We start from the raw sequence: 12,694 nt of genomic DNA, 5'->3' as shown, positions 1-12,694 counted from the left end.
AACATATTTCTGCATGGGAAGATCTCATAGAATAAAAGATCAGTTATTCCCAATATTGCATAAATAATCCAATTTGCTAAACTGTGATGTTTTTAAATTAGACAACATGATAAACATTATAAAGTTCATATGGATGAACAAATGCTCCAGATTTGCAAGGGAAATACTGGAAAAAAAACATTCATGAGAGAAGACTTATTCTAACTATTACTGAAATTACTGCAAAACAGCAGCAATTTAAGTAGTTTAAGAAAGGATACATAGATCAGTTGAATTTAATAGAGAATCCACAAGGAGATAAAATATGTATATATGAGAACTTAGTATATGATAACATTTCATTTTAATGGGTGTGAAGGGGTGATAATGGCTTATTAAAAATGATGTGCACATAATTGCCTATTCACTTGGAAAAAAATAATTAGATCTCTGACTCATACCATATTTGAGAAAATTTTAGATGTATTATGAGGAGTTAATTTAATCTACTAAAATGATAGTTTGGGAATGACCATTTCTAAATGTTGTCACTCACTACAATGAGATAAGCTTCCAAAATTAAGAGCTTTGCATTGATATATCTTACTATACATTCTGACAGTTTTCTTAAAGGGGGAAAAAGAAGGTCATTGGAGACCTTATAATACCACAGCCCACATGACCAACATTTTTTTTGTTTTGCTAAAAAACGGTTTGGCAGAATGCTTGGGGATTTCGAATCCCTTTTGGAAATGTAATGATACTACTATGTGCCTTACTTTGTAGCCATAAAATTACATTCAATCTTTAAATTTTTAATCTATGTAATTAGAATTTTCAAGGATACTGTTATCTAGGAGGAACGAGCTATGAAACCCATGAAGGCCTCAGTTTGTGCCCTAAAACCACAGTCAGTGTCATAATATTTAAGACTGATTTATTCATGTTTTAATTTCTAGATATGGCATTAGATGTGGGAAAGCAGTTATTTATTATTTGTAAATTATAAAGAAGATGGATTAATATTGGTGGAGTGGGTGTTTGATATGTGTAAGAAGCACTGGTCTTTGGGGACCTGGATTCTGGTCACCATTCCACTATTAATGTGGATAAGTAATAGAATGCCACTGGGCCTCCATTTTCCCACATATCAAATAGATGTAATAATGTCTGCCACATATCCCAGACATGTTATAAAAATCTAATGACCAAAGTCTTTACTTGATATTTGCTGCTACTATAGGAAGGGAAAAGTTACATAGGGAGCTAGAAATAAAGTTACCTAGGACATCTCAAACTCAAACTGGGAATTTAAGATTGAGGGTTTTTTGTGTTTTTCTTGAAGTCATGTTATTCTGTAGAATCTACAGATATAAAATTAACCTTTCTTACTTGTACAATTTGATGTGTTTTGGCAAATGCATACACCACAAACAAGATACAGAACATTCCCATCACGCCAAGTTCATTCCTATGTCCTTTCGTATTCAATTCCCTCCTCCCAGCCCCAGTCCTCGCTAAAAACATCTCTTTTTTTGTTCCTATTGTGAAGTATTTTCTAGAATTTCATATAACTAATATGATATGGGGCCTTTTGTGCCTGTCTTTTTTCACTTAGCATAATGCATTTAGTTTTTCTCTATGGTGTGATATATATCAGTAGTTGATTCCTTTTATTGTTTAGTAGTAATCCAATATTCCACTATAGAGATGTACCACTGTAGAGTCATTCATCCATTGATGACCATTTGTTGCTGGGTTTTGGTGATTAGGAATAAAGGTCTTATAAGGTTGAGTTTTAACTGTACAACTTCTTGATGTATCAAAACGATATGTTCTTGTCAACTTTTATAATGTTTGATGTGGATGTTTTTCTCAAACTTAACAGGAGTTTGCTGTTCATCTTTCCAAATTGTTGTAAGAATCCAGGCTTATAAAGGACTTCCTATGTATCCTTAATGACATTCAATGGATAAAAATAGATCAAAGTAAATTAAGTTTTTAATCAATCTCTCTTTCTATAATCTGACTACCTTCTATATACCCACTGGAATGATCTTTCAGAAATGGACATCTGATCATAGTATTCTATAACTACAATGACTGGATAAAGAAATTGTGGTATATTTATACAATGGAATATGACTCAGCCATAAAAAAGAATAAAACAATGCCATTTGCAGCAACATGGATGGCCCTGGAGAATGTCATTCGAAGTAAAGTAAGCCAGAAAGAGAAAAGTACCACATGATATCACTCATATGTGGAATCTTAAAAAAATAAAAAGACAGAAATGAACTTATTTGCAAAACAGAAACAGACTCATAGACAGAAAACCAACTTATATTTACCAGGGGGAAAAGGAGGTGGGAAGGGATAAATTGGGAGTTCGAGATTTGGAAATACTAACTACTGTATGTAAAATTAATAAACAACAAGTCTATACTGTATAGCACAAGGAACTATATTCAATATCTTGTAGTAACCTATAATGAAAAAGAATATGAAAACACATATATATATGTATATGTATGATTGAAACACAGTAGAAATTCACCCTGCATTGTAAGCTCACTACACTTCAATTAAAAAAATAATAGAGGAACTGTGCACTGAGAATAATATTAGGGACCTGTTCACATTCAAGGCTTTGGTGGTTTGTCCTTGCCTCAGATAAACAACTATCTTGAGACTTGACCTTTGTACTGCAAACTTCATTGTCTAACAGGTTGTCAGAATTAAATTAAACAGGTCTGGGAATGGTGAAGTATGGCAGTGTTGTCTGTCCAGTAGGAAAGAGGTGATGGGAAGACTGGAGGCAGGAGAGAAGCAGTGACAGCAGTAAGTGTAGCAACCAGCAGCTTAAGGAAGAGATGCTACAGTAATGAAGTAAAGAACTTGGAAGACTTCTGAGATTTGATACAGGCACCCAGACATGGGTAGGATAGCTTATGAGGTAACTTTGTGAAGGATGGCTTGGTGGGGGCAGGATGGTGATCTACCAGGCTTTTCTGAACAAAATACAGTTTCTCTACCCACCTGCTAGGATTAGTGTTGGAGTGGCCTCTTGGGAACTATATGTTTTCAGTGGGTTAAAGTATTATGTTGCTGGGGCATAGTTAACCAATTAGTGAAGATTTGTTTTTCTCTCATTAGTCCATTAGCAACAATTTTCACCAAGCAGAGCCAGAGGTTTGGAGGAGATATAATCCAGGATTGCAAAAATTTTGGGATAGGAAGAATTCTGTGTTGGATGACCACTATATATAGTGCTGCCCAACAAGAGTGTAATGAAGAAACTTTGCATGCCTCTGGATTCTGGCTGCTCATAGGGTAGCATATAGTATCCCCATATGCAGAGTACACAACTGAAACCTAAAGAAGTTAAGTAAACTTCCCCAAGATCACAGAACTTGGGTGAACCCCAGATTCTGACCTAGAGCTGAAATGGTCTGAAGCCAGTTTGCCTTTTCATCTATACTACATTGTCCCAGAAGGGTGGAGGTGGCCTGAAGATAGCATATCCCTATGCCACGGTTTAAAAAAGAATCTCTACTGGGTACAAAAAATCTTTTATAAGGCTAGATGACAACTTGAAAAGCACTTGGGACTATCTAGAGCTATCCAAAGAACATGTGAAGATTCCAGGCTGTTCTTCATCTGGAGTTATTTTTCTAAGTCCTGTATACTCTAGATTATTACTTCCTGGGAAAAAAAACGAAGCAGTGTGCAGGGAAAAAGAAAATGGTCAGAGTTAATTGCATATAGACTCCCCCCCCCTCAAATTGACATTAGAAAATGATGCCATTTGTCTTTGAATAAAATGAGTGTGTGGGCTCACTTGCCTGCCCCCACGACTGCTCTGTGAAAGTGAAGCAGTTCAGTTTTCATTTTCCTTTCCTCTCAAAATGCCCAGAGGGGCCATATTTTTGTTTAATGACCTTCAGAATGATTCTTTAGAAATCTGAGGCTATCAGAGTTGGAAGCAATGCGAAAATAATTGTGGATTATTATTGTATGACGATAGTGGCAGCTGGGCGATTTTTTTCTTTCTGTTCAGTCTTTCTTCTTCATTTTCCCAGAAACCTTATAGCCCAAGGTTTAACTCAGAAGCAAATCTTATATAGGTGATAAACCTCACCAGACACAGTACGTAATATAATTTCAGACAGACCCTTAAGTGTTCTTTGCAAAGACTCTAGGGAGCAAAGCAGCTTTATATCTAGATGCCCTAGATGATATTACTTTTATTTACTCTCTGACAATGTGTTTGGGTAGTTGTATTGGACATAAAGCAAGCATGTCTCTTAAATATTATACCTGTGAAGTTAAGTGTCAGTTTTTGTGTTTTGTTGTCAAAGCTTCTATTGTGACAGAAAAAAATTGTGACAATAAAAAACAACAACAACAAAAAAAGACACAAAAAACCTAATAAATGGGTACTCACTCTCCCAAATCATTTTATGCACATGCACACACACACATAAACACTCAGAGCTGGGGACTGACAGTCAGCATCGATTCTACGTTTGCATGAATGTTGAGGATATGTGTTTGGAAGGTGGGAGTGAGGGTAGGGAGGGGAGGTAGAGGAGATGTCGTATATACCATGGGGGAAGTGGAAAGTGCTCTCAACTGTTATTCATATCATCTGCCTCATAACCAATTTTTTAATTGTCTTAACTGACAGTTTAAAAATTTAGATAATAAAATACTTCAGCTACTTCAGTATCCCCTCACTGCTATCCCCTGCGTGTTCACTGATGTTTGTACAGCTTTTGGCTGCCACTTTTGTTGAACATTTGAGATGAGTGTTAGAGAAACTGCTATAATATGTAAAAAGTAGTCTGAGGAAACTCTCAAAAGACAAAACCACTTGTCTGAATATTCTTATATCTTCTGCTATTGCTATATCATTATCAGTCTGTGGAAGATTATTAAGCATTCCTTTCTAGTAAAGTCCATCCCAGTAGCAAGCAGCACTCTCTCACATTCCCATCAGGAAAGAATTGGCCTCAAAACCGAAATCTTATTCTCTGGTGATATGTCACTGAACTTAGAAAATAAATGAATGATTTCTCCATTCTGTTACTAGAACAAAATGTGTCCTCATCTTACCTAGCTATGTTTCTAGACAATTCCTCAAGCCTAATTTTCTCGACCTCTTCCCCCTTAGCCTCTCCACAGTGGATCTCTTGACTGTGGGGAGAGAGACTCTTGAATATTATGATTAGTTTTTACTATAAGAAATAATTAATGAAACCATTGCCAGTCTAAAAGCCTATTATAAAATTTTAATAATGCCTAAGACTCCCTTGTTGTATACTATGTTGCTAAGTGGACACTATCCTCTTAGGATGCTTAGGAGAGATCCCTATCGTATAGAAATGACCAGGGCATTAAAATGTCATTTAGTGACTTCTAAGGTTCTGCTCTACTTTTTGTGCATTTGGGGAGCTTGTATGCTTCTCTGTTCTCACAGAATGTCTCTAAGAATTGTCTGCTCTTGGGATCAGGCGTTTTATTAAAGTGGTCCTTAGGGTGATAGCTACGGTATTTCAATTGGATGCAATAAGATGCGTTTATGATGTTTTCTGGTCATTGACTTAACTCTGTAGCTACATATGTTGAAAGCTAAAGAGTACAAAAAAAAGTAAAACTACTAACTTGCCAATACTAAGACTTAGTGATATGAATTTTTATTTTTCACTTACTAGAAGATATTTTCTCTGCAGGAATGCAAGCCAAAAATGTGGAGAAGCATCATAATACAGAAAGGAAATGCTCTTCTAATCCAGGAAGTTCAAGAAGAAGATGGAGGGAATTACACTTGTGAGCTTAAGTATGAAGGAAAACTTGTGAGAAGGACAACTGAATTGAAAGTCACAGGTAAACATTGATTTTCTTTTTTACCAAATCATGGCAAATTAGATTTTTAAGTATAATTTGGTACAGGAAGTGAGAGTTTCCAAAACAAGGAGTGAACTTGCTGTGAATTTAGAATTGGCTACAAATCAAATAGTTGTGAAGCTCACTATTAATAAGTTGTAGTGAGAAGCTATATGTGGAATGTGAACAATTCATTTAGGGAACATGTTCCCAATTGCTGCATATATGTTCTCTACTTTTATTAAAGGTTCTTCACTCCTTAGGATATCATTGTTACTAAGCATCTCAGAAAAGGTATACTGGAAACACTAGAATGTCGACTTCCCATATGTGGAATCTCCTTGTAGGTGAAGGCTGCCTTAGAATGAGGTTCTGTTGGACTTTTGGAATGAAATCTTCCTGGACTGCATCCAAAATATCACTTATACAAAATTGTTCATCAATGAGTGATGTAATTGTGAACTTTGGTGATCCTGAAATGGGGCAACTCCAAATAAATAGCCATGCACATATGTGTTTTAAATCTGAAGTACAAGCGAAGTGTAAATTAGTAATTGTACTCACAGTGGAAGAGAAAAATTCAGGGTATTCTTACCTGGTGGTGAATGTTAGAAAGTAATTTTCAGCAAAAGAAGACAACCTAATATCATAAAAGTTATTCCTAACAATGGGTGTGATGGACCCTAAGAAACTGACAAAAAGTCTACCTGCTATTGTTCCTGAGCAAATCTTGACTAATTTTCTTCTTCATCTATGTGTTTTAGATGTGTTTGTGTGTGTATAAGTATACACACACATTTTTGTATTGTGGAGAATATCTGTGTCATGGTGAAATTTGGCATTATCCAGACAATTGTAGTGTTGATTACACTAATTAACTTAAGATAAATGCACTTGGGCACTACTCGTTTAACCATCTAATGTTGACATCAACTAGTTGGCTAATTGTAACATATTCACAAATTTTCTTCTATGTTGCTTTTGTTTAGGTCTAGCTGACCTTTTGGGGATAGTGCTAAAATCAGTCTACTAATAATGACACTTGCTTAGTAAATTCATTTCTGTAATTCATATATTTAACTCAGTTTTTGATCCCTGAGAGTCAGCTGGGTTTTTTCCCCATCTTTTTCTAAATTCTGAGTGTTAACACGAGGAAAAAATATGTTTTATTAGAAATTAATATATGTATCTATACTTTAGTTCATTCTCTATTCTGATCCATGACAGTCTTACTTTGTAAAGTACCTTCTATGAAGTTTTCAATTATTATTTTGATTAGACTTGCATGTTCTTTTCCCCATGAGCTTTGAAAGTAACTACCATATTGGGTCAATCCCAAATAGCAAAGATCTGCTTTTGATTAATTTCTGATTTTCTCAACACAAACTGGACTTCCTGCCTAAGTCAAGCAGAAGAGTCAATCATAAGCAGTTATACATCATTATTAAGTGACCCAACCATGCACAGATCCTTGCAGCAGCATCACTTTGACCACAGTCACACAGTCCTTATCAGATGTTTGCAGAACACTTCCACTTGGGAGTCACTTAGTAAAGTTGGTAACATTATAGTATTTTGCTTATATTTTAAGTTGGACCATAATAACGTAAATACCAAACCTCTTTTATGCTCCCATCTATTGGGTTATGGTGATAACACATTTGCTTATTTGGTTTATTTTTAGATTCTGGAAAATTAGGGCTAAATCTTCTTATTTGGGATATTTTATAAGGTATTAATCCACTTGCCCAAAACTTTAAAAAGAGTTGAACTAGGGATTTAAAATTTCACCTGAGCTCTACCTCCCAGAGTTTCTCAGACCGACCTTAGTGTGCATCAGAATCAGGTGGAGGAACCCAGTTCTGGTAAAGGTGAGGCTCCTTAAATGCAGATTCCCACCTCTCTCCCCCAGATTCTCGTTCAGCACATCAGTAACACTGGGAATTGGCCTTTTTGCCCAGGTGAAACTGTTGCATGCCTCTCAAGGATCATGCTTTGAGAAGTACTAGCTGAGAGAATGGTGCTAAAGAAGTCAGTCACAGGTTTGATTCCCTTATGAGCCTGTTAGTTCACACACACCCCAAAACGAGTTTTCACAAGCCTCAAATTATTTTACGTAAACTCCTAAAAGCTATCATGCAAATACATGCTTTTGGTAACTAAGGGAAATCTGTCAAGAGAGGGTGAGGATAAAGCAACCTCAGCCACTGAAACAGTAATTTATTCATTTAATATTTAAATTAAAATGTACCAATTATTACATCCTGGAAAAATAGTTCGAAATTATCCTTGGGTCATCATTCATATAAGAAGATACCAAGTTTATGTATTTATTCATACAGTTCAAATTCTGTACCTGATGTAGGAAACAAAGTGATTTCTTGGTATGGAAGTTTAAGAGGTTGCTCTGTGAAGATTTATTTCTGTTTGCAATATTATCTAAGTTCTATTGTACTTTGCTTGGTATTAAAATCAATCAACAGATTGTCCTCTTGCAATTCAAAATAAAAGACTGGGGTTGTTAAGAGTCACCCACTCATACTTGTTTTGCATTTAGCAATATGCAGGCATGGGATAGAAATTCTAATACAAAATTAGTAAGATTGGTTAATTATAAAATTATGTAGATAGAGATGTTTAAGATTGTGTATTGCAAGAATGCAAGTTTGCAAAGATTATCAAAACTTTAAAAGATTATTTACTGAGTGTTCTTTGAAATTTATAAATCTGTGAAATATTTCTTCAGTGAAACAAGTGTTCTCCTAAGTGTATAGGTGCTGCTTGCTTTAAATAGATCAGTTATAAAAAGATCCAGTTATTCAAAACTGATTACTTAGGCGGTAATCATTGGCTTTATGAAGTTATTTTTTCACTACAAAAAAAGAGTTTGTCATAGAATTTCCTTAAATATCCAGCTTGCCTACTGCATTAAAGTTGGATTTGATTTATATGCAACTTTTCTGGAACACTTTTAATACATAAATCATAGCAGACTTGTGTGATGTTATTGTAGACATTTCTTTTTTCTTTTGAAGGCTGCAGATGAATACAGAGGGGTTTGACAGTGAATAGACGTGTACAATAGTGTGTTTAGGTCATTTGCCAAAGATGACAACAGCTAAGTTTTATTTCCCACAGCGTATTTCACATGGCTGCTTGCTATTTTAAAGATATTTTTCCTTTACTCTCACACTGAAGTTTGTGCAGAGGGCTAGTCGAAGTAATAAGGAGAGAAGGGAAGGTTGGTTACATGTTGGTGAGATTGTAGAACAGATGATAATGAAGAAGGAGGAGTGGAGGTGTGGGAGTGGGCAAGATGATGGAATAGGGTCTCCTGGGACTAGAGGAGAAGGTCTACCTTGTGAAGGTCAAAGGCAGACATAAATTATAGGGCCTCCCAAACACAAACCCAAGCAGGAAGCTAGTACTAATTAACAGCATTTAGAGGATAATTCACCAATCACCTGACAAATCATTCACAAATGCATGATTTTATGCAGCTTTTTAGAAATGCGTATTGGCCATTTAGAAAAAAGAAAAAAAATACTAACCTGTTCTCTGGGGAATATGCAAATAAAACCCCAACTCCTGATTACCTTAGACAGCTCTAGAGTTACTGATTTGAGACTCCTCACATATTAGGGGTAAGAGATTTCTTAACCCATTGGTGTCTGAACGTCATGGCTAGAAAGAGAGCTTAATTCTATGGATAAGTTTCAAAGATTTGCTGCTGGGTTACTATAAGCCTTAGCAGCAAAGCAACCTGGACAGGCGAAGCTTGATAATATTGCAAACTGGAAGTTGGAATCAGTCTTTGGTGAAGATGTTCAAATGCATGGCTTCAGTTAGTGCTTTTAACTTCACTTTGCAAAATTAAAACTAACTGTAGTGCACTGTTGGAGGTGTCATCCAGACTGCATAGCTTGTTAGAATAACCTTCCTTTGGTGTGGAGAATAGCATCTATTTACCCACAGAGGAAGAAATTTCGCATCAAGTTTGAAAACAGGCTTTTCCAGGCCCTAGCTCTTTGTTCCTTTATGCCTCTACTGTTAATCCTGAGACACTGGGATCAGAGTGGGTTTAGGAAAAACAGTGGAATTTAGAGATATGTTGGAGAGCTGGAGGAAGTGAAGATTCTGACAGAGTGATGGCAATACAACAGGAGAAGTGACCTCTAAGTCAACAGCTAAGTAATAATCATAAAAGGGGACCTCAGAGAGTTAATATCTATTGAGAGCTTACTGTGTGGCAGACATTGTACTTAGTGTTTTTCATTCATTTTCTCCTTTATTCCTCACAACCACCATATGAGAGTGGATATGATCATTGTCCCCATTTTATAGAAGAAAAAACTAAAACTTAAAGAGGTCATATTATGTCCCAAGGTCACATACTTCATAATTAGCAGAGCATGGGTCTTTCTGACTTTCAAATACAACTTTTCAACCACCATCAAGTACAAACCATACAATTTCACCCACAAAATATATATTATGTACATTGTAAAAGATGCCAGAATATCGATCACAGTGTATATCATTCCACTATAATGTCCTTTTTGGACACTAATTGTTTAGTCTTCAATAAGTCCCTATTGGAATTTAGATAACTCTAAAAAGAATACACTTGACATTTTGGAGCCTAATCCTTGGCTCTCAGTGAGCACCTTAGATCAGATCGGTAGGAATCGGACATGTAATGAAATCTGAACTTAGGATGGTGCCAGGAGAGAAACAAGGAACAGTGTGGTGCCGGGAAAAGCGAGAATGTACAAAAGATGGAGTTTGCCGAGCTTTGTGTTTTGGTACCATATGGCCCTATTAATATGCAAATCTCTATTGAGGAAAAAAATGGATTCCAGTGTGGTGCATTGCAGTTATGGCAATGATTTCAAGCTAGTGGAAGTGAAACAGTGGAGAACAGTCTAGTTCAACAATGTTGATTCAGTTGGTAAAGAACAATCAACACATAAATCAGTGTCTACTCTGTGCAACAAGTAGCATAAGATCCAGGGTTCCAATGTGGCTCTTAAAGGAGACAGGTAGAGACAGAATTATGCTCCTTCTGGAACCTGTGAAAATTTAAAATGTGTTCATTAGGATAAATAGTGTTTCAAAGAGTTTCCCAAACTGTTCTATGGAGCTGCAATTCTAAAAGATGTTAATAGATTTCTGGGAGAGAAAAAGGAAGGGAGGAGAGGGAGATGGAGAGAGGTTCCATGGCAATGTGTTTATCTGCTAGGTCCAAGTTATATAGCTTTTTCTTGAAAGGCATTTTAGGGCATCTTAGTGTGTATAATATTCTCATGGGTATTATAATTTTCTAAAAGGAGGATGGGCTATCGTTTAGAACATTTCCTAAACTTGCATGACCACATGACACTTTCCCCCTGGTTGAGAGTATCTGAGGATGGTGTTTCCACAGGATAAACTGTAAAAAAAAACAAAACAAAAACAACAACAACAAAAAACAAAACAAAACAAAACTGAGTGAGTACCCAGCTCTCTTGGCCTCCTACTAATGACTGTATCTTTATTGTATCTTTAACGGTTTCAGTAAGATGCTTAGCAGGCATTAACTTTATGTTGCAATTATAATCTTTTATTGTTTTCTGTTGTTTATCTTATTTTCTCAATTAGCCTATAAGCTCCTTAAGGACAGGGATTGACCATTTCTTTTCCAACTCCCCAGGTGCTGAGCATATAGTAAGTACTCAGACATTATACGTAGCTTGGATTCTTTGGGTGCTTATTTCATTGGTGATTGCTTCCGCTGGGTACAAATGAGACAGCTTTGTATTTGTAGAGTACTTTATAATTATTTTTTTTAGTTTTTAAATTTTGTCTTTTTTGTTTGTTTTTTTGGGAGGGAGGTAATAAGATTTGTTTGTTTGTTTATTTGTTTGTTTATTCATTAAAAAAATAAAGTTACTGGGCGTTGAACCCAGGATGTTGTCATACAAAGCACACACTCTACCACTGAGTTATACCTTCCTTCTATAACTTCAAAGCACTTTCACTTCTGGGATCTCATTCTGTTTCTCACGGAACTTGATTGAGTTGGCAGCAAAGATTATTGTTGTTGTTGTTCTTGTTGTTGTTATTTGTATTTTTCAGCAGAGTAAACTGTGGCTCAGAGTATTTAAATCATTTGCTATGGGCTGGGAGTTGGTGAATGGCATAGCCAGAACTAGAACCCCTATCTTCTGGTTCCTAACACAGTATTTTCCTATCCTACCCCACTCCTCTGTCCACAGTCCCTTCTGGGCCAGAAGGAAAAGAGATGCAACCCCAAGACAACTCCGAAGTTGGTGACTCTAGAGCTCAGGTCTAAGGATCCCCAAAATAACCTATTATTTTAAAATGCTTATTTGCCAATCCATTGTTTTGGTTTTAAGAAGAAATGGGTCTGATTCTGTTCCTTCTATAAAAGGAAAAACATTTACTGCTAATGGCTGAATCCAAGCCAGCAAAGGGGCAATTCCCTAATCAATACTCAAATGCTTCTAGAAGCCAGGCAGGTCATATACCTGAGAGAGTGTGAGTGAACAGGGAGGGGCAGGTTGGCGAGTACTAGCCGCACCAACTCAGCCCTAGCTGATTGCTGGCATGTGAAATGAAGGATCCAATACTGCCAGGCTCTCTAATTTTAGAAGAGATGCTTGAAGTCTGAATTTTTTTAATGTGGAAATACCTGCCTTGTTGAGCACTGTGTGGACCAAATAAACATGCTTGTAGGCTAAATTCAGTTTGGTGGTTGTCTGTTTGTGGCCTTTGCCTTCAAGGATTTGGTTCAGTAGCACTTTTAAACAAGCGACTGACTGTG

General features: G+C 36.3%; 1 protein-coding gene across 1 annotated transcript in view; it reads left to right on the top strand.

Annotated features, from left to right (window-relative positions):
• IL1RAPL2 (interleukin 1 receptor accessory protein like 2) overlaps positions 1–12,694 on the top strand; it is an 809,106-nt gene that overhangs the window by 398,763 nt on the left and 397,649 nt on the right. Inside the window, exon 4 of the mRNA XM_032475705.1 lies at positions 5,715–5,868. Coding sequence (XP_032331596.1) covers positions 5,715–5,868 — 154 coding nt within the window. The remainder of the gene's footprint in view (positions 1–5,714; positions 5,869–12,694) is intronic.

Source organism: Camelus ferus, chromosome X (genome assembly GCF_009834535.1).
Source record: "Camelus ferus isolate YT-003-E chromosome X, BCGSAC_Cfer_1.0, whole genome shotgun sequence".
Lineage (NCBI taxonomy): Eukaryota > Metazoa > Chordata > Mammalia > Artiodactyla > Camelidae > Camelus > Camelus ferus.
Note: the sequence above shows the minus strand (reverse complement) of the source record. Positions and strands in the feature narration are given on the sequence as shown.